At 43.1% G+C, this 22,566-nt stretch overlaps 3 protein-coding genes across 3 annotated transcripts in view; 2 read left to right on the top strand and 1 right to left on the bottom strand.

The window, feature by feature from the left end:
- Window positions 1–22,566, bottom strand: part of CENPP (centromere protein P) — a 281,077-nt gene that overhangs the window by 188,333 nt on the left and 70,178 nt on the right. The gene's annotated exons all lie outside the window — the stretch shown is intronic.
- Window positions 339–5,950, top strand: OMD (osteomodulin). Its single transcript, XM_053302692.1, has 2 exons — window positions 339–1,278; window positions 5,646–5,950. The coding sequence occupies exons 1-2, from the start codon at window positions 339–341 to the stop codon at window positions 5,948–5,950; spliced, it is 1,245 nt and encodes a 414-aa protein (XP_053158667.1).
- OGN (osteoglycin) overlaps window positions 6,661–22,566 on the top strand; it is a 46,039-nt gene continuing 30,133 nt past the window's right edge. The window contains exons 1-2 of the mRNA XM_053301079.1: window positions 6,661–6,798; window positions 8,121–8,225. The gene's annotated coding sequence lies outside the window, so the exon portion shown is untranslated. The remainder of the gene's footprint in view (window positions 6,799–8,120; window positions 8,226–22,566) is intronic.

Here is a 22,566-nt window from a genome sequence, read left to right as displayed (position 1 = left end):
CACCACAAAATGTAGTGTACAGTAACCATTTCCCCCCAACTCTTACTCTAGCTTACTGTTTTACTGGTAGCTTTTTGTGATTTTTATGTGTAGTATACAGTAGTCTAAAATGTAAGATATATTGAGTTTTAAAAGGATGTGTGTGTCAGGAGAAAAATTAGAGGATATATCATTTACCCAAGAGCTATATGAGTTTATGTTACTCCTTAGACAAAACATTTTTTCCAATGACAACCTCTTGACAATCACACAGATACTGGTATTTCCTGTACCATTTCTTATTAGTTGCATACTACATTTTGTTTTTTCCTTTCACAGGACCACATCAGAACCCGAACATGAGGATACTAAATCAACTGTTAACTATCCCTCTTCTCTTTGGAGTCACTGTAATCTGTCAGTATGAAAGCTATGACTTTGAAGATGAATATGACAATGAACTGGATAACGAATATCCATCTGTGTTCCATTTTATTCCCAACGTAGAATATGCCATTCCTGACCCTACCATACCTGCGGAATGTGCCAGAGAATGCTTATGTCCACCTACGTTCCCTGTATCAATGTACTGTGATCATCGTAAACTTCAGACAATACCAAACATCCCCACTCACATCCGGCAACTTTATCTACAGTACAATGATATTGAAGCTGTGCTTGTTAAGTCATTTGTTAATGCTACAGCCTTGAGAGAAATTAACCTCAGCCATAACAAAATTAAGTCTCATATGATTGAGACTGGCGTCTTTGCAAAACTTTCAAACCTAGTGCAACTCCATTTAGAACATAATCTGTTAGAAGAAATACCATTCCCTCTACCCAGAGGACTAGAACGACTGATCCTGGGTTTCAATAAAATTTCCAGATTACCCAGCAAAACCCTGGATGGCTTAGTAAATCTAACTATGCTTGACCTCTGCAACAACTACCTTGATGATCCTCAACTCCATGGAAAACACTTTTCAGATATGAAAAACCTTATGCAGATCAACCTCTGCAGCAACAGATTAAAATCCATGCCTCCTGATCTACCAGTCTCACTCATGTATCTTTCCCTTGAAAATAATTCAATCGCTTTCATTCCAAATAATTATTTCCAGATGCTCCCAAAAATTATTGCTCTAAGAATGTCATACAACAATTTGCATGAAGTTCCTTATAATGCCTTTAACATTTCTAATCTCATGGAACTCAACCTTGGGCACAATAAACTGAAGCAAGCATTCTATATTCCAAGAAGCCTACAGCATTTATACATAGAAGATAACATCATAGAAGGTCAGTTCAATAACTTTAACAGTGCTCGTTTCTCTAATATTCTCCTTTTCTTTTAGATTACCTAGTAACATGAAGGCTTATATTAATTTTGAGTAGACCATAAAATTATTATCTATATCACCTGGAGTGAGAAGGGCTGGATTCTGCGCTCTAAATTTCTTCCCTATCAAATTAGGACAAATGAATTTCTATAGTTTCTATGTCAAATCAATACCTAAGAACCTTAAATAGTGCGGATAACAATAGGAATAGATGAACACCAGTGCAAATTCCTCAAAATTATCTTGGATTCTAGGCTAAGGCCTGAGATAAAAGCGGATGTACTGGCGAGTAGAAGGGAAACAAATACAGAACTGGAAAACTTTGGGGTATAACAGTATTATATGATCCAAAAATCAAATACTTTTTTTAAAGGGAAAAGTACTGCAACAAGCTAGAATGATGATGTTTGTGATGTTTAATAATGATTGTTATGATATTCGCTGTAAGCAACCTTATGAAGTCAGCTCTATATGCCTTTTACTAAACACCAGTGGCAGGGAGCTGTGTGCTAGTTGTAGATCTTCAGCTAGCACTTGGAGTCTGTGGTTGAATGGATATAGACTAATAAACTGAAGAAGAACCCAGATGAAATGGAACTGTTGTTCATGAGGAAGTGTGGTGCATTTGCTAGCTATTAATGTGTTGCTAAGCCCCATCAAAACAGGTGCATAGTCTGGGAGTTCTCTGGGACCCAGCTAGTTGGCAGGCACATTTTGTTAGCTTCATTTCATACACTAGCCACACCTTCTCCTGGAAAATAAGGACCACCTGGTCCATACATTTATAACCTTTAGGACTAACTACTGCAATGAGTTCAGAAACTGCATGGCTGCAGGATATTGCAACTCATCACCTGACTGTCATGGAAGGATGAGACCAAATTCTAGACTGCTAGGGAATTTACTAGACTGCTAGGGAATTTTTGGACTCAATTCAAGGTGCAGGTGTTTACTTTTAAAAGCTCTACACCGCTGGGAAATTGTACAAGTCCCCTCATATTGAGGAAGTGTCATTTAGTGTGTGTCGGGCCGGTGGGGCCCAATCACTCACTCAGTTGCAGGGCCAAGAAGACAGAAGCCATATCACTCCCGGGTACAGTCAAAGCCAGCAGGGAACTTTCCCAGTTGCCAGGGAGAGCCAGGAAACCCGGGGATCAACAGACCGGGGGCTAGAAGGTTGCCTTCTGGTGGTGAAGAGGAGAAGGCAGGGCTTCAACAGCTGGCGAGACAAGCAAAAGCTGGAGGAGGGAGGCAGCTAGATTGGAAAGGGTGGAGTCGGGAGAGTGTGATTGGGATTGCCCTGATTGCAGAGCTTAATTTAAAATTTGGATGGCCAGGGATGAGGAGGTGAGGAGAGATGGGAGTGATTTCGCCCTAGATAATCCCAGCGAGGAGTGGTCTGACTCCTCTCTCTGATGGCTGGTGGATAAACAGAGTGACAATTAACCCACTCCCCAACACTTCTGAGGCCACTTCAATAGAATTTGAACAAGAGCAGAGGAAGGGAGGCAGATGGATACTGTGGCCACAGGCAAGTGCGTGACAGTGTTATCATTTGCAGAACACAATAAACCATTTAGGGTAGTGAAATCCCAAACACATTGTGAGTAGCTCCAAAAGGAACTCTCCAAACTGGGGGAATGGACGACAAAATGGCAAACATGGTTCAGTATAAGCAAGTATAAAGTGATGCATATCAGGGCAAAAAACCCAACTACATATATACTGATGGGGTCTGAGATGAGATGGAGCCTGGAGCACCTGAGGGAAGGATACGGCATCTGGGGCTTTTTAGGCTGGAAAAGAAGTGACTATGGGGAGACATGATAGGAATATATAAAACTATGCATAAAGTAGAGAGTGGACAGAGAGAAAAAATTCTCCCTCTATCACACTAGAACCAGGGGTCATTCCATGAAACTGAAGGCCAGGAAATTTAGGACCTACAAAAGAAAGTACTATAAAATTATCTGCCATGGGATGAGGTGATGGCCACCAGCTTAGATGGCTTTAAAAGGGGCTTAGATAAATTCATGGAGGACAGGTCTATCAATGGCTACTAGTCTGGTGACTATAGGCCACCTCCAGGCTCAGAGGCAAGATGCCTGTAAATACCAGTTGCAGGGAGCAACAGCTAGAGAGAGCATGCCCTCACCTCTTGCTGTGGGCTTCTCATAGGCATCTGGTGGGCCACTGGTGGAAACAGGATGCTGGACTAGATAGGCCTTGAGCCTGATCCAGCAGGGATGTTCTAAGTTCATTAGTGTCACTTTTTGCTGCTCTTTTTTGAAGGAAAGATGTAAAGCCCCATCTACTTGTTTGTTCAGGTCAGAGAACTTCCAGAAGTTCAATTCCATTAACATTTACAAGCTCCAGTTGTACAGGATTATTTCTCAGGAGGGGCACGGGGAGCCAGAACAACTTCAAACCAAGAGACCATATCTACATATATAGAAATAACGCCCTCTCCACACACAGAGACTGAATTAGACATGGTGGCTGGTATCCTGATTAACAAAAACATGAGCATAAGGAGCAGCTTCAGGCATACAGTGGCACCTCTCCACAATTCTGTCTATTCCCTTACACATGTACTTTTGTGCAATGGAGTAAGTGGGCACTTCTACTAGAGCATTTTGCTGAACTCCTAATGCCCTCTGTCACAGCGGAAACACATAAGCGAACACATGGAACAGTGGGGGTAGTCTCACTAAATGCCAAAAGCTGTAGCCAATAGCCAATGAAGTTATTGTAAAGAAAATTACATTCTTATAATGAAACTGTGGCTTCATTTTAACTCTTCAAGCACTACTATGCCTTAATTTATTTTTTTAGTAATAACTTGTAGTTAGCTACATAAAGACAAAAAAAATGTCCTCATTTAAGTGATTCAACAATGACAGAAGCATTCATCAGCTGGATTCCTGGCTAGCATGCCTGCTTCTACAATGGCAAATAGGGATGTCCGAACCGGTTCCAGTTCGGCAGTTCAGTTCGGATTTGAACTGAACCGGGGGTGGTTTGTTTCGAACCTATTCGGACCGGTTCGGACACCTGAAAATTGGTAGTATGGTAGCTGGCACCCAGGGGTACCTGTCATCCAAACCCCAAAGCAATCGGACACTCGTACGATTTTTTATGAATTTTTGAAAATTATTATTTTTTTCTCATAGGATATAATGGGACTCGAACCAGGCCATTATTACCTATTGTGTAGCACCCATGGGTGCCAACAACCATGCAAACCCTGAAGCAATCAGACACCCCTATGATTTTTTATGAATATTTGAAATATTTTTAATTATTTTCCTCATAGGGTATAATGGGACCCGAACCAGTCCATATCCCCTATTGTGGAGCACCTATGGGCACAAAAGTGGGGTGGGTGGTAGACAGGCAGGGGTGCCTACCACCCAAAAAATCCCAAGGCAATTGGACACTCTTCTGATTATTGGTGAATTGTTAAAGTATTTTTGAATTCCTCATAGAGAATAATGAGGAATAATAATCACCCCTTTGCCCAATTCCTTTCAAATAATTCAGGTAGCTTCCTTGCCCACCCTAGGAACTACCAGCCACCACACTGCACTCTAAGACACCCCTTTCCCCCCGACGTGAAGCTATACATTTGCTGCAATCCTCATTATTCTCTATGGGGAATTCAAAAATACTTTAACAATTCACCAATAATCAGAAGAGTGTCCAATTGGCTTGGGATTTTTTGGGTGGTAGGCACTCCTGCCTGTCTACCACCCACCCTGCTTTTGTGCCCCTAGGTGCTCCACAATAGGGGATATGGACTGGTTCAGGTCCCATTATACTCTATGAGAAAAATAATTAAAAATATTTCAAATATTCATAAAAAATCATAGGGGTGTCTGATTGCTTCAGGATTTGCATGGTTGTTGGCACCCATGGGTGCTCCACAATAAGGAATAATGGTCTGGTTCGAATCCCATTATATCCTATGAGAAAAAAATAAAAATAATTTTCAAAAATTCATTAAAAATCGTACGAGTGTCCAATTGCTTTGGGGTTTGGGTGACAGGTACCCCTGGGTGCCAGCTACCATCCTAGCTACTTTTTGAGAAACGAACCAGTTCGGTTCGGATCTGAACTGGTTCGGATCCGAACCAAACCAGGGGGTGGTTCGGACAAAACCAAAATCGAACCACCCCCTCCCGGTTCGGACCCGGTTCGGACCCAAACCGAACTGGGCGAACCGGTTTTATGCACATCCCTAATGGCAAAGCAGTGTTTTAGAAAAAATGGTTTGGACTTAACATTTTAGCTTGTTAACTAAATAATGTGTTTTTTTTTTTACAGTTATAAATGTTACTTTAATGTGTCCTTCTATTGATCCACTGAACCTCAACCACTTAACCTATATTCGTGTAGACCAAAATAAACTCACAGCCCCAATAAGCACATACGCCTTCTTCTGCTTTCCTCACATACGCAGTATTTATTATGGTGAACAAAAAATTAGTGCCAGTCAGCCAACACAGCTGAAAACTCCAGTGTTCCGGAGATATCTAACACCAGAAGAGTATGATGAAGCAGAAGATGATCATGAAGAGCAACAGCAAGAAGAAAGAAATGATGACTATTTTGATCCTTACTTATACTAAGTGATTTAAGGTGCTGTAATAGTATATGATAAATACTTCCTTTCGATATAAGTGTCTGTTTAAACATGTGAAGTATGTCAATGTATTTTACTGCATGGAACCAACCTGTGTTTATATGTGAAACTGTTACCCACACCACACAGAAACAATACTGCCCATATATTCTTTAAACCATATAATCTGATAATGCTTTTTAAAATAAATAAATAAATAAAATCTAAATAGACGCATGAAAAAATTAGAATAAATTTGAAACATCATACATGCAGGGATGATCTTCCCATGAGGTGAGGCAGTCACCTTAAACAATTGAGTATCTTGGCCCAGTGGAACAGCAAAATGTTCCTGCTGCCTTACCTGCGTCCTTTCCCCATTGGATTAGCACTTCGCTCACCAGTGGCAGAGTCACCTGTTGGCAAAAAGCTGTTCTAAGACTGTCCTCACCGCCTCTTTATCTTTTCCTTTTTCATGATGGAACCAGCTACCACCTGCCTCTTCTGTCTGCTTCTGAAACACCACAGGACTAGTTACAAAAGAGGAGAGGGAACTAAAGAGGAAAAGACAGTAGAGTATTGGTTTGCTCTACAGAGCACCTCCGATATGCTATGGAAACAGTGGTAGACTACCAAAGACATCCTACAGAATGTCTCCAGTATTCTATTGCCCTTTCCTCATTGTATCTTCCACTCCCCCCCACCCCCGCCCCTTTTCATAGCTAGTCAGCAGCTTGTGAGAGGAGAGGGCATGCAGTATCAGGTATTGCTGCCGCAGAGGAGGAAAAGGTGAATGTGAGATTGAGTACACACATGGGTATAAGAGAAGGGGCAGCATTAGGTGCTCTGCCTCAGGTACATAACGTTCTTGGGCCTCCACTGTCCAATCAGATTAAATATCAAATCAGATATTTTCAACTACACAGAACAAGCATAATGACAGCTTTGCTTGCATACCTCTTGTCTGATATAAATCCAAAAGCTAAGGGGAAAAGACATTTCTAAATACTGATGTGCTATTCAAGTTTGTAATCTATTTTATTTATTTATCACATATTTATTTAAAAATAAATATGTCAAATTTATCTACAATACGGAAAAACGACACTCAGTTAACAACAAAAATTCCCAGCTAAGAATGCATAGTATCTTTAGCTAAGCAAGTATACAAATTCTACAAGTTAAAAAGGTACATTAGAATCTTAAGGAGGCCAACTGGCAAAGCTGTCACTGGTTTTAAAGGGATTTGGATTGACCTTAAGAAAAAGTGTTGGTATTTTACTATAAACATGTGTTTGACCACTTTATTATATATATAGAATGTATATGTATCTATGACAACCAACTACATTCAAATAATTTAAAGTCCATTATTCCAATAGCTTCTGCCAGAATTCACATTTTGCCATCTTATAAATATTGCGCCATTCAAGTCTCTGCTCAGCAGCTCAGAATTACAAAATACTCTTAATACTACTATGGGTATTTATATACTGCTCTTCAACCAAAGTTCTCAAAGCGGTTTACATAGAAAAATAAATAATACATAAATAAGCTAGTCCCCTATCCCCAAAGGACTCACATTCTAAAAAGTAACTTAAGGCAGATACCAACAGCCACTGAAGGGATGCTGTGCTGGGATTGGATAGGGCCAGTTACTCTCCCCCTGCTAAATAAAAGAAAATCACCATTTTAAAAGGTGATTTATACTATTAATAATATAATTAATATTGTAACACTAACTACAACATTCAACTCCTAAAAATGCTTAGGAGATAAGTTAGCTTACCCACTAAAGTGTGCCGTCAAGTCGATTTCAACTCCTGGCGCCCACAGAGCCCTGTGGTTTTCTTTGGTAGAATACAGGAGGGGTTTACCATTGCCTCCTACTGTGCAGTATGAGATGATGCCTTTCAGCACCTTCCTATTTCACTGCTGCCCGATATAGTACCAGTGGGGATTTGAACTGGCAACCTTCTGCTTGTTAGTCAAGCATTTCTCCGCTGCGCCACTTAAGGTCACAAAAATTTCTTATGGCTGTGTCAAGTGCATTTAATAGATAAGTTACCCTTAAAGGACAAAAAGTGTTTATGGAATGTAATCTGCAGTCCAGTGACTTTCAATTTATCAACAATCAACAACACTTCCACAATTATTGTGTTTTGTCCACAATATAGGAAAACAAAATCAACAGAACTGGCTTACATCCAATTCAGTGACAGTAGTACTCTCTCCAATAGGAGAGAGTTGCCAGCATCTCAAAAAAGAAAAAGAAAGAAAAGGTAATTCTGTGTTTTACTTTATATTTCCATGTTGCATACTGTTTCATGACAAGCAGCTAATGCTAAGGCAGGCCAATTAGCAAGACACATAGATTAAGTTAAGAATCAAGTATCAAGGTAACAAGCAATATTTATGTAAGCATGTATTGTTAGAAAGGTATATGGAAACATTTACAAATAAATGTACAAAATAATTCAGAAATCTAGATTTCTTCTCGCAAATTATTTTGCCTCTGTTTAAATAAGATAGAAATAAGCAGTGATGTACTGAAAAATGGAATTTAATCTTTATTCCCTCAGTCTTGAAGGAAAATGAAAGGCTTTGTTAAGCTGTTCTAAATATTGAAGGCTGCAATCCTATACATACTTACTTGGAAGCAAATCCCCTTGAATTCTGTAGGACTTGTTGAGTGAACCTACATAACATTCGATTGTATCAATATGCATTTTCAAGGCATGCGAGATAGATGTGGCTAGGGATCTTTTAAATTTGGACATGAAGGAGATGAGGAGAGTGGAGAAAAGGTCAACAAGATATGCATGTTTCAAGTACTCAAATATGCAATTTATTTAAGAATAAACAAACTAAAAACAGATTAATAGCATTATGGATGACAAAGGAAATTAGGGATGTGCAGAACTAGCTGGAACCAGTGGCCTTGGTGAATGCATGGAGGCAAATTGCATGGTGACTAAATGCCCTCAGTCATGCAAATAGCCTCCACAAATGCACTGCCAGTGAGCCGGATCCAGAGCCAGTGCGGTGCCCTCTTGCCTGCCCCCCGCCGAGCCCCTTTTTAGGTAGTGAATTCCCCTTTTCACTATTGGGCCTTACCAAGTTCCCCTTTAGGAACATAGGAAGCTGCCATATACTGAGTTAGAGCATTGGTTCATCTAGCTCAGTATTGTCTACACATCCTGGCAGCGGCTTCTCCAAGACTGCAGGCAGGAATCTCTCTAAGCCCTATCTGGGGAATCCAGGGAGGGAACTTGGAACCCTCTGCATATAAGCATGCAGATGCTCTTCCCAATGCGGCCCCATCCCCTGAGGGGGATATCTTACACTGCTCACACATGAAATCTACCATTCATTTGCATCCAGGGCAGACCCTGCTTAGCAAAGGGGACAAGTCATGCTTGCTGCCACAAGACCAGCTCTCCTCCTTTACAAGCAAGGCACTCTAACTGGGCCAAACTGGTTGGACCCAGTTCGGCAGCACAAAACAAACCACCCGTCACCGGATGGTTCTAATGAACCAGTTCGTGGACTGGCGATTCGGTCCAAATTTAAACCGAACCGCTGCTGCCAGTTTCATGAATACCCCTACAGGAAAATATAGCAACTTCTATATTCAACAGCACAATTGTACTGGTAGCAGGAAAGTGGATGCATGGAAGACCTTAAAAACTCTAAGGCTGAAAGGTTGTTGGAACGACAGAAGGTCGTGAGAGGGGATGAAACTCAGGATGAAAGAAAAACAAGGGGAAAGAAAGCAGCACTAATAGACAACAGAAAATCCAAACCAATAGCTGATGCTAGCGAAAAGAAAGAGGGACAGCAATAGATAATTACATTGTTGAGCTGGCAATTATGGGGAATCTTATCATACTTCTGTTTCAAGACTGAATAGGAAACTATCCTAAATCACAGACATTGCTTAATGCCATGACTGCAGGAAGAGAAGAATGGAATGAAAGAGTTCTATTCTGGTGAGAAGACCTAATAGTGTGAAATCAGCCCAAGAGGAGAAAAAAGGGAAAGCAGTGTTCTTAACTGCACAGCCCACTGATGGCCCCTGATTTACCTGCCCTCACCCACCCTCACTGGGGAGGGAGCTAGGGAGGGCACGCGCCACACGTCCTCCCCATGCCTTCTGCTGTGGACCTGTGCTTGGCCCAGTGGTTCACCCAGTGGCACAACCCCCCCCCCACACACACACACTGCTGGGGCAGGCATCACAGGCTGACTCCACTCACAACTGATATCCAGAGGCACTGAGAAGCAGGGAGGTTGACCCTCCCTGCTTCTTGACACCCCTGGATATCAGTTCTGAGCAATGGCAGCCTTGAGGAGCAGCAGCAGCACCTGCTTTCCCCTTCAGCATGCACCCTCTCCCCCTAGCAACAGGGGGGATGCTGGGCCAAGCACAGGCCTGCAGGGGAAGGTCCAGGGGAGGGAGTGTGCCCTGGCAGCGGGAGGGGGGAGGATACTCTGATGACCTCCACTAGAAATTTAGTGAAGACCACTGCATTAGAGGGGGACTAAGTGTGGGGACTTAGTACAAAAATATTTTAATTCAGTGCCATACTTTAGGTGGATGTTGTATGCATATGTAAGTTGGCAAATCCACCAGGAGACACACTCTTATACACACACAATGGCCTGTAGGAGCGCTTTCCAAAACAGCCTCAGGATGTTATTGTGAAAGTCCCTTACTAGCCTTAAAAGCCCAACTACTACACCTGTGCATGGTGGGCAATTTTTAATCTCTAATACTACTGGATCAAACAGAGACATTGTCCGAAGGAACAACACACACCCCTCCCTCTACAATTGCTGGTTGGTCAAATTGTGCATAATTCCTGACATTTTTTCTAACATTCTGTGGGTAGTTTTGAGGGGCTGCATGTTAGAAATTGGGGGATGAGGGGAATAAGGCCAAACACCATGAGAAACACACAGAGTCAGAGGGTCCTCCTTGCTGCTCAATCCCCTGATTTTATTTTAATTTTATTTATTTTTACATTTGTATCCCACTTTTTCCTCTGAGGATCTCAGAGTACATGGTTATGTTTATCCTCACAACAACCCTGTGAGGTAGGTCAGGCTGAGAGATACATGACTGGCCCAGAGTCACCCAGTGAGTTTCATGGGATTCAAACCCGGGTCTTCCCTGTCCTAGTCCAACACTCTAGCCACTATGCTATGCTGGCTCTCTTTTCAGGATATTGCCCTTCAATCCTCCCCCTGCTGAGAGAATTTCTCTCTGACTTAGCTTTGTGGGTAGTTTTCAGGGGCTGCATGCTGGAAATCAGGGGACAGGCAAGCGGGGCAAGGACACAAAGGGTCAGAAGGTACCTCATGGGGGATTGCTCTGCTTTCCAATCCACCAGTTTCTAGCATGCAGTCTCATTGCCGAGTCACAGAGAAATTTTCTCTAGCTCAGCTCCATGCTGGAAACCATGGAGCCAGTCAACTTTCTACAGGGAACCTCTGACTGTGGATCCTTTATGAAGAGTTGCCTCACTCCCCATCCCCCAATTTCCAGGATGCCACCCTTCAACATCCCCCCTGCTGTATCAGAGGATGCATGCTGGCAACTGGGGAGCAAGGCAACCCCTTATGGGGACCCCTTGACACTGTGGGTCCTTTATGGGGAGTTGCCTTCCCTCCCTACTTTTGAAGCAAAAGAGCTTGCTTCATCATGAGAGAGTGGGAAGGTGCAGATTTGCATACTTGGAGAGACAGAGGAAGGAGGGCCACGCCACGTGGCAGAATAACAGTTGTGGGGATTTGAGGTGGAAGAGATCAAGTAAAGCTCCTTTGCCGTCTCAAAATCAGTCTTTGGAGGGGGGGTCCTCCCCTGCCTTTGCTTTTTCTCTTGAATAACTCCTTGAGAAGTGAGAGCCCAACGGAAGAGGACAAAAAGAGAAGGATCATTTTGCATTGTTTTAAGTGGGCAATATAGAATTACAGAGGAGGAATTGGCTTAGTCTACAAATTTAAATATCTAAAACAGGTTACAATAAATCATCAACACCCTCCCCTCAGCCATTCTTAATAGCAGAGCAAGAATAGAACAGAAGGAAAGAGAGCAGCAACCTGGAATCAAGAAGTAAATGTAACGGAGTCCCCAAAAGTGGGACTAAAGCAGTCCCCAAGATGTCAAACTCAGACAGCACGGCTGAGGAAGGGGTAGATACCAAAGCCCTCTTCTCCCTTCTTAAAGAAGTGGCAAGTGACACCAAAAGCATAAAAATGGGTCAGGAGGCGATTAAGGCAGAGATAGGAGAAATCCGGACCTCCATGGAACAGCTCACTTCCAGGGAACAAGAAACTGAGGAACGGATCTCGGCAGTAGAGGATAGAGCCTCCATTACGGAGGCCTCTTTCCTACAAACCAATCGTGAACTGGCATCTTTTAGAGATAAGCTGATTGATCTGGAGGGTCGCAACTGAAGAAACAATCTGCGTTTAGTAGGGGTGAAAGAAGGCTCAGGAGACTGCAATATGATTGACTTTGTCACCACTTTACTACGTCAAGCCTTGGACCTCACCAACAACTACAACCTTGAGACTGAGAGAGCTCATAGAGCCCTGGGGTCCACCCCAGCAGTAGGTGCTCCACCTTGGGCCATCATTTTCAAACTGCTGAGATTTACAACCAAAGAAGATCTCTTAGCAAGGGCCAGAGAGAAAGGTTCTCTTCGATGGGGCCCAGATAACGGTCGGATCTATCTATTTCATGATTTCCCAAAGGCAGTCGTGGATCAAAGGAAGAAATTTCAATGCTGCAGGATTTGGGCTAGAGAAAAGAATGTAACCTGCCAAAGAATGTCCTGCCATTCTTTGCTGCATCCAGGAAGGCAGAATGCATCGCTACAGCGACCCGGCCCAAGTTGAAGCTTTCCTGCAGAGTTTGCAAGAAAACGGCTGACTCTTATTTACATAGGGTTTCTCGCAAGCAAATTTTCCTTTCTCTCTTTACAAGGAGTCTGATGTGTCCTATTTCTTCTCGAGTTTGAGATGTGGGTTTTTCTTTCTTCCTCTTAGGCTTAAAGTGCTAACTTTGAGTACCGTTTAGGCACGTGCTGGAGGCTCCAAGGGAGCTTACAGAATGTTCAATAGGTCAGGGGCTGCTGAATACCCAGGAGTGGTCAACCAATATCCTGCCATGAGCATAATGTTCGATCTTATGTTTTTCACCTCTGGGCGGGGAGAGACTTGTTCTGTTGGAAATATCTGGACACTGTGTGTGCATGTACAGTTCAGAGGGGGTCTTTCCAAGACTACTTCTGTGAAGACGCAAGTCACTAACCCTGGAGATTCGGCTGTTGTCGGGCCTTGATGGCAAGAACGATGGCAAGAACAGAGACTACTCCTGGATAACTACCATGTACTGGCCTTTGCAGCGAGTGGGTGGAAGCAAGAGCTCTAGATTACTAGGAGGGTGAAGGTGATTCCAAGTTTGGAGTTGTTGTATGTTAGTTTTGTACTGGATGTGGGATGGGGGTGGGTGGGTGGTAACTGGGAATTTGCCCCATAGCTGGCCCTTCTGGAAAAGTTAATAATGTTTTCCTCACTTTTCTTTTGCTTCTATCCAATTCTCTACTTTTTGCTATTTTTCATTTCCCCACTTTACTGTCTCATAACCACCTTTCTCACCATTGCTTTCACACCTACAAATGCTAGAACGGCTAACCCGACAAACATTGTGTTTTACAGGAGCTCGAATCAAATGTTTTTCATTCTTTTTTCTAATGTACTTATGTTGAGTTTTGATGAAGACCTGTTTTGGATGGTATACAAGGACACACACCCCACCCCCGCTGATGCACTGGAACAGAACTTCCCGAATGAAATTTGTCCTCTGGCGTCAGCTGTGGGACTCCAGGTCATGGGCCTTAATAATTCAAGCTCAGGAAGGGTGAGCCTGCGAAAGAGACCAGCTGGGTCTAGAATATTAAGTGCTAGAGCTATAGATTCTCGGGCAATGTATGTCCTTAAAATTTTCTTATGGCAGGACATATGAATTTAATTACCTTCAATGTTAAGGGACTAGGAACACCACAAAAAAGAACCCAAATTCTTAGGTATTTAAAGAGACAAAATGTAGATGTGGTGTTCCTACAAGAAACACATATGGCAGAAAACATTCACACAGGCTTAAACGGAGCTGGGTGAGCGATGTTTTGGGGGCGGGGTCCTCTTCCAAGTCAAGAGGGGTGGCAATCCTAGTTCATAAGCGCATCATGTTCAACCTCCTTAATGTAGAGGCAGATCCCCTAGGAAGATTTATCATTGTGGAAGCCCAGACTGGGCCCCAAACCATCCTTTTGGCTAATGTGTATGCCCCCAATGAAGATTGCCTCTCCTTTTTTACAGCTTTACACGCTGAGCTTCTTGCAAGGGAGAACAGTAACTTAATTTATGGAGGAGACTTCAACAAGGTTCTGAATCCCCTAATGGACAGGAGCACAGGGCATTCTGTGTTATCTAAATCATGTGTTCTGTTAAATAGTTTTATAAAGGACCTTAGCCTCTATGATGTATGGAGATTACTACACCCCAAAGACAGGGACTTACTTTTTTATCAAAATCTCATAAGACAAGCTCTAGGATTGACTTCTGACTCTTGTCCCCAATTCTGGGGAAACAGGTAATTGCATGTGATATTGGTCCACTCATTATCTCGGATCATGCACCTGTGGTATTAAAAATACAATTGATAGACAGTGGAGACCTGAAGCAGAAACATTGGAGACTAAATACATCCATGTTAAAGGACCCCAAATTCATTACAATGATTGGATCTGAAATTCAAGAGTTTTTGAAGTTTAATAGAAAACCTGAAACTAGCTTGGCACTTCTTTGGGATACCCTTAAGGCTTACTTACGAGGCAGAATTATAGCCTTTGCCTCATATATAAAAAAGGAACTGCTCAAGAACATTAAAGAATTGGAAGAGAAACTCAAAGCGGCTTGGTTGCAATACAATACCAGCCCAGCCCCTCGTTCCTACTCTAGTCTTCCGAAGCTACAATATGAAGTGAATCTATTACATGCCAGGCAGGCTGACTTCCTTCTAGCTTGCTCAAGGCAAACGTAATGGGAATCAGAAGAAAAAGCTGGCAAACTGCTGGCCTTTAGAATCAAACAAATACAAAAATTGCTCCCATATAGCAGGCATCAAAGACAGTAATGGGCATTTACATACTGATAATAAGGCAATTAACACAGCATTTGAACATTTTTACTTAGCACTATGTAATCATGTCCCCTCCTATGGGTGTGAAGAGATCCAACACTTCCTAGATAAAATTCAGATTCCGACCCTGACTGATACACAAGCCACACATCTTGCTGCACCTATATCCTTGGCTGAAATCCAGGAAGCAATTAAAAAAATTAAACCTGGAAAGGCCCCAGGCAAGGATGGGTACCCATCTGATTGGTACAAAACATTCTCTGATAACCTAGCCCCACTACTGGCTGAGGTGGCCACCGAAGCTGCAAATACACATCAATTGCCTAAAACGATGTATGTAGCAAATGTGTCTCTTATACCAAAACCACAAAGGGACCCGCAGCAATGTGAAAATTATAGACCAATATCATTACTGAATGTTGATGTCAAAATCTTTGCTACAATCTTGGCAACCCTTCTTAATGCTGTGTACATACAATTATACATCCAGGACAGGTTGGCTTTATCCCTAAGTGGCAGGCAGCAGATAACATATGCCTGGTTCATAATCTTATCCACATTACATCCCGTAGGACCGACCAGGCTCTGCTGCTGTCCCTTGATACTGAAAGGGCCTTTGATAAAGTACATAGAGACTTCCTCTTGACAACTCTTGAGGAATTCAGATTCCCTAACTCTTTCATGAATTGGGTGCGGACAATCTATAAAATGCCTTCAGCTAGGATCAATACTAACGGCCAACAGACGGGACCCATCTCCTTTCAGTGCTGGGTCAGACAGGGCTGTCCCTTATCTCCATTGCTCTTCGACTTGGCCCTTGAACCTCTGGCTTGCGCAGTGAGGCAAAATGCAGGTATTAAGGGGATCGAGGTAGATGGACAAGAACATAAAATTGCATTATATGCAGATGACACCCTCTTGTTTCTTTCCAAACCACAGGAATCTGTCCCCAAACTTATGGAATTACTATACCAAATTGGGGACCTCTCTGGATACAAAATTAATTGGCACAAATCCGAGGCCATGTCCATTGGGAAATTGCCCTTCTTTCATAGGGATATGCCCTGGCCCTTTACTTGGAAAACAGACTCCGTGAAATACTTAGGTATTCTAATTACTAAACAACCTAATCTAATTGTCAAAACTAACTTAGATAAAATACTTTCACAGATTAAGATAGACTTCCTCCGCTGGGCTGACCTTCCGCTGAGTTTGTGGGGTAAGATATCTGTAGTAAAAATGAATGTTATGTCCAGATGTATTTATACTTTAAGAAGGCTTCCGTTGCTTATTCCTCAGATACTTTAGAGAAATTGACAGAACTGTGAGGAGGTTCCTCTGGGGTAATGGCAGGCCTCGGGTTGCTTTTAATAAACTCCAGTTGGCTGCAGACAAAGGGGTCTTCAACCTAGTGAGTCTTAGATTGTACCATAACACGTTTTTAATTGCACAAGCTATCCATTGGCATGCCAACCCAGATGGGGAAAGGCCAGAATGGGCTCAAGTGGAGCTACCAGAACTGAAACCCTTGGAGGGATGGGAAGCACTTGGCTCCAGATATCTTAAACATCCCCACTACCAATCCCCTACTATACTAGCAGCCCGACACACCTGGAAGGAACTGGCAAGGCAACTAAACTTCGATCCCTATGCCCACATGGATATGATACTGTGGGGTAACCCATATATATTAATAGGCAAACAACCAATTTTGTGGAAACATTGGATTGATAAAGGGATTTACCGGTTATCACAGCTGAAAAATGTAAATGATAGCTACAAAGCCTTTGCACTCCTGCAAGGGGAGTTCCATCTACCACCGGCATGTGCCTGGCAATATATGCAACTGAGACATACCATATCGGCTCAATTCAGTCCAGACGTCTTGGCGACCCCAGCAACTCCAGCTATCTTTGGGCTTGTCATTAAGATGGCCTCTCTCCCAAAACTAAATAAGTACCTATATGCCAGTGTGCATAGAGACATTGACCCTGGGTTAGATTTACTTAGGGACAAATGGAACTTGGAACTTTCTGATAAACTGTCACCAATGGCAAAATGGAGCAATGGCAAAATATTTTAAGTAGTGTTCAATGCAGTACATTGGATCTTAAATTGCGCCTCATCCAGCAGAATATTATTTTCAGAGCCTACTGGACTCCTTTATACCTTATGCAGTTAAAAATGTCCTCAAATACTAACTGTTGGAGATGCAATAATCCACAGGCCAATTTAACACATATGTTCTGGGAATGTTCCATAGTGCAAGGCTTCTGGAGAGAGGTCACTATGCGAATTAACTTAGTGCTGGATTCATTTCTTGCACTGAAGGATCAAAATGCAGTGTTGGGGTTTATTCCAACCAGCTGGGGACTAAAATACAGCTCTAAACAATGGCTTTGGTGGAGCCTGCTGGTTGCCAAGAGGTAGATATTGAGGCTGTGGAAATTTCCCAATCCCCCTCGGTGCAAGGATTGGGTACAGGATCTGCTTAAGCTTGCGGCACATGAAAAATGGGCCCTCTTAAAAGTAAATAAATTGGATAAATGGTCTGAAATTTGGGGAAACTTTCTTAATCTTTTCTTAGAATAAGTATCCTTCTATCCACATCTTCTAGTGAAATGGTGATTCTCCCTTCTTCTCTTCCTTTTTTCCTCTTCTGATTTTCTTTCTTTCCCCTTCCTCTTCTTTCTTGGGGGGGTATGGGGGCGGGGTGGGGGGCAATTTGGGCATGTTGTTGCAAAATATAAATTGTTATAAAATGTTTGAGAACGTTTAAAAAGGGGGGCAGCAGCTAATCTATTCAGAGTTAAGCCAAATAAAGCATAATTCATAAAAATGTAAATCCCCTCCCTCTGCTCTATACGTCCATGCTCTTTAGGGGTTGTGACAGTCTAACGATGATGTGATATGCATCTTCCAGATGCCACATGCTTTCTCAAAGACCTCTTTAATACATAAATAAAAACATAAAACAGATGTTAAAAGTTAGCAGATGTTTCAGTGTGTCACATCGACTTTGGTGCTATACACTAGTGCAGGCCTGCTCAACTTTGGCCCTCCTTCAGATGTTGGCCTACAACTCCCATAATCCCTGGCTATTGGCCACTGTGGCTGGAGGCTATGGGAAGTATAGTCCAAAAACAGCGGGGGGGGGGGCAAAGTTGGACCTCCACTAGTGGTTGAAACGTGCTCTAAATACAATAACTCAGCATCATGACTAAGCAAAACTGACAGCAATTAGCCAATCCTGTTACAGTACCAATGTCAACCAATCCGGTTACAAAAACCCCAATGTATAATAATAAAAGGGGAGAGAGTGAAAATGCACACCCTCTCTCAATAACCAATGAATTTCATTGCTTCCCTCACTTCCTCTTTTACATTTATAGTAGGACACATCTGTTCTATGTACATTGCTTCACTAATCTTCAATTTTCTCACATCTGCCTCCACAACTAAAATGGATATCTTTGTATTCACTTTTTACCTTGATATTTTTCTTTAACATGCACTGTCTACTGTTTTGTTCTATCTTTATGTTGTCTGTTTGCCAAATGTCAGTTGTATGGCTGTGCGATTCTCAGAGACCCACTCCCAGTGTGCTTCTAGGGGGAGTGAAGATTGGCAAAACTCAACTTCCCCATGCATCCAGTGCAGCTCTGCATTACTAAACAGTGCAGATTCACTTTGCACACTGCACCTCTATACCATTAGTGAGGGTGTGAGCCAATGTTTTTAAGGAGCTAACTTTAATTATATATTTAAATTTCCATGGACCGCCTGGATATACTTCATGGACCCCCAAGGAGTCCATGAACCCTAGATTAAGAACTAAAGATTTAGACCGAGGGCCTTTGTTGTAAACCACCCAGACACACAAGTTTTGGAGGCTTGTCGAATTTCTGACTGGACATTTACTATATAGACACTGTGCCTTGTAGAGATGCATCAAGCAGAAATTCTTCAGGGAAGCTGTACCTGTTGAATTTCTGCCTAGATGCATCCTTACCAGACAATGTCCAGCTTAAAGGTCAAGACGCGATGTAGGTCACAGAGTTCAATTTCTAAAACAGCACAATATAAGAGACTGCACAACGTTTTTACAGTATGGCCGCATTCGCACGCAATGAGGAACCTGAGTTGCATGGGCCAGAGGTTTCCTTACCGTTATGTCTGAATGAATGCAACTCTGGTCCCGTTTGTCCAGTGACCCGAGGTTGCACTCAGCAGACTCAAATTTGAACCCTCTATTTATATTGAGTTTCATTGCTCATAACTGGGGTTTCAGTCTGCTGCCATTACATCTGAATGCAGCACTGGAAGCTTCATTCAGTCCGACTGGAGTTGAAGGAGGAAGCTCCTTCATCTCCCCATGCATGATTGGCTGTGTGGTCTGTCCTTCAAGCAAGAAGGAAGCCCACACAGTCAGTTCCCCCTCCTCTCTGTAGTCTCCCTGACCCACAGTTCCATGTTACGTGCAAATGCAGCCTATAAATGGCAAAGAAGTTAAGATGGGCACCTTAACTTGCATTTTTCAACACAAGTGAAAATTGAAAACATTTAACTCTCATCTGAAACATAAAGTTTTTAGTTTACCAACTTTGATATTTAGTGGTGGTTGTGGGTGGTGGGTGGAGTTTAAAGAAAGGGATATATTGCTTAATAGTGTGTCCTACAGGCAATATGACTTTTTGGCACACCACAGCATTAAAAATCCTATGCATTAAGTTAAAATTGGAAGAAGAAAAAACTATTGGGATTATTGCTGGCCACATGAGGAGTTTGAAGAGAAGCACATTTACAGCATTTATGTTCTAAAACTTGCTGAGAGACTTTTGCGATAACGTTGCAGGGCCATTTTGGAAAGTGCCCCCTACAGGCCACTATATGTGTAAAAGAGCATGTCTCCCAGTGGATTTGCAAACTTCCATATGCATACAATATCCACTTAAAATATAGCACTGGTTGCCAGAAGTGAAATCATTATTTGATGCTAAGTTCCTACACTATGTAGCAAGCATGGGAAAGGAGAAAACTTAGCTGATTCCATATGCATGAAACATATCCAGTGATTTTATCCCCTTCTCTTGTCCAGTGAAGCTGGTAGGCCAGCCAGTTTCCTGGACCGCTCACCCCCATATGGTTCAAAAATAGACCTGAGGGAAAGGGGTGAGATATATAGACAGCTGTGATAGCAAACAAGTCAAGCAAGAAAGAGAAGACATAGGAGCAAAGGAGTTCGAGGGTGGGGTGGGGAAAAATTAGCTCTCCTGGTCTTCTGTATAGAATGCACCAAGTTCCATAAGAGCCATCAATTTTTCAGGCTCCAACTATACCCCAAAAGTGTAAAAATAATTAACAGAAACAACAGCTTACAACATCTTACTTATTAAATATTATTATATTATATTATATTATTATATATCATTTATAAACCGTCCCATCCAGAGGCTCTGACTTATGTAAGAAAGCAGAAGATTGTGTGGGAGCAATCTTCCCAAAACTATATGGAATTGATGATCCATCAGGACAAATAATTAATGAGCAGTCTTTTGTGATGGAGGAGCTCCCTTGGTCAGTGGTTGGCCTAGACACCCGCATAAGTATCTTGAGTATCTTACATTTCTCTCAATGCCAGCCTAAGGGATATCTATGGGTCATGGGTTGTTCACCTGAGTATACTGGCATACTTTTTTTTTTTTTTTGCAGATCTCAATGCTCCATTCCTCTTAGCAAACTGTCTTGAGAGGAAAATAGCAAGCAAAATATGTCCTACAGATGTGTTTTCTAAAGCATTCTATAACCCCAATATCCACATTCAGAAAAGAGGTGGGTGGGATTCATACCAGCACATGTGGACATTTTACAACAACTTATAGGAGTGTTTTCATCCTGAAATACTTCAGAAGCTATATGGATACAAATACAACATGTTTACATTTAAAGGAAGTTTTTCAGTTTTAGGAACTACTTATTATGTATTAATATTCCATTGGAAAACATAAGTGAAAACAGTTTCTTTTTATTATTTTCTAAAATTCTCAACTGAAAGTCAAATATGGGGGGAAGATGTCAGCACATATACTTTGGAGTGAATACTGAAGTGCATTTGGGAAATCAGAATGTGAATTTATATGTTTATGTTAGGGGCATAGTGAAGTTGAAGGCAGCCTCTCCCCTGCCTGTGCCTGCCACCAGGCTGCTTTTTCCTAATGATGTGGCCATGCTGCCCCATGCCAACACAAGCAGGCCTGCCTCCTGCCTTAAAGGGGTTGACTGTTCTTGCTCAGATTGGATAGCATGTTGGCACTGGGCCCAAGTGAGCAGCCAGCAGGGACGGCGGGGGAGGCACCCCCAGAGCATTTTCCAGACTACAAGATTTGCAACGGTTAATGTGTTGCAAATTGTGACAAAATAGTGCAACCATTGCAAAACAAGAGTAGAGGATTGTTTAATGCTTCACTGTAAGCTGGTGGCCATTCATATTTTCCTTCCACTGAAACGTCTTTTGCAGACAGGAGTGTCCATTTTCTCATTGAAACGCAGTTATCTGCCCCTCCTCCTGCTCCATTTGGGCCAATGGAGTGTGTGTGATATGATTTTTAAAAAATACTATTGGGTCTGGACACAGAGCATCTGCGCCTCTAGTTGGGCCCAGACGTCCCCCACTATATGCCAGTATGTCCAGCTTTCTGGCTAGCCAGCTGACCAGCTGCTCCCCCCGCCACCATCCCACTGGGCCAGGCTGTTCTGCTGCCGCCTCCTGCCAGCCAGGCTAGGCTGGCCCGCCGCCACTTCCTCCGTGCAGCAGGGGTTAAGGCCTGCCACCGCCACCTCACCCTGGCGAGTGGGCCAGGGCCTGGCTGTCCCACCGCCGCCTCCCACCTTCTCCTCCCAGATGGCGAGGCTTCGCCTGCCAGCCACCCACCGTCTGCCCACCTCCTCGCCGCCGCCATAATTTCTCCCCGCCACCTCCTCCTCTCAGCGGGGCTTTGCCCGCCATCCACCCACCTCTTCACCCGCCCGCCTCCTCACCACCGCCAGTATTTCTCTCCACTTCAATGCTGGAACTCTCGCGCACTCTCTGTTAGCCAATCGCCTCTTTTCTGCCACATCTCCATGCATCCAGTTTTGGAGAATTAATTATATAGATTTTTTTTTTAATGGGGGAGCGAAAGGGAATCCTGTGGCGAGCCTGGAAGGGGGGAAGAGAGCAACTGGCATGCCCAGGTGGGCGCTCTCTCCCATGGCAGCGGCCCCTCAGCTCCCCGACCAGGGCTGCTGGAGGTGGCCGTAGAAGCAGCCTCCACTACTCCTCCTCAGTCGGTGCCCCAGACTGAGCCTCGCTAGAGCCGGGAAGCCTTGCAGCGGCGGTCAGGTGCCTTTCTCCTCCCAACCGTTGCCCTTGC

This window comes from Hemicordylus capensis, chromosome 2 (assembly GCF_027244095.1).
Source record: "Hemicordylus capensis ecotype Gifberg chromosome 2, rHemCap1.1.pri, whole genome shotgun sequence".
In the NCBI taxonomy this organism is placed as follows: domain Eukaryota; kingdom Metazoa; phylum Chordata; class Lepidosauria; order Squamata; family Cordylidae; genus Hemicordylus; species Hemicordylus capensis.
This window is presented reverse-complemented; position numbering and strand designations above follow the sequence as displayed.

Excerpts from the sequence above, each read along its gene's own strand:
- OMD (XM_053302692.1), top strand. The coding sequence starts at position 339 with ATGAGGATACTAAATCAACTGTTAACTATCCCTCTTCTCTTTGGAGTC. Across the intron at positions 1,279-5,645 it reads AGAAGATAACATCATAGAAG|TTATAAATGTTACTTTAATG; the intron begins GTCAGTTCAATA and ends TTTTTTTTACAG.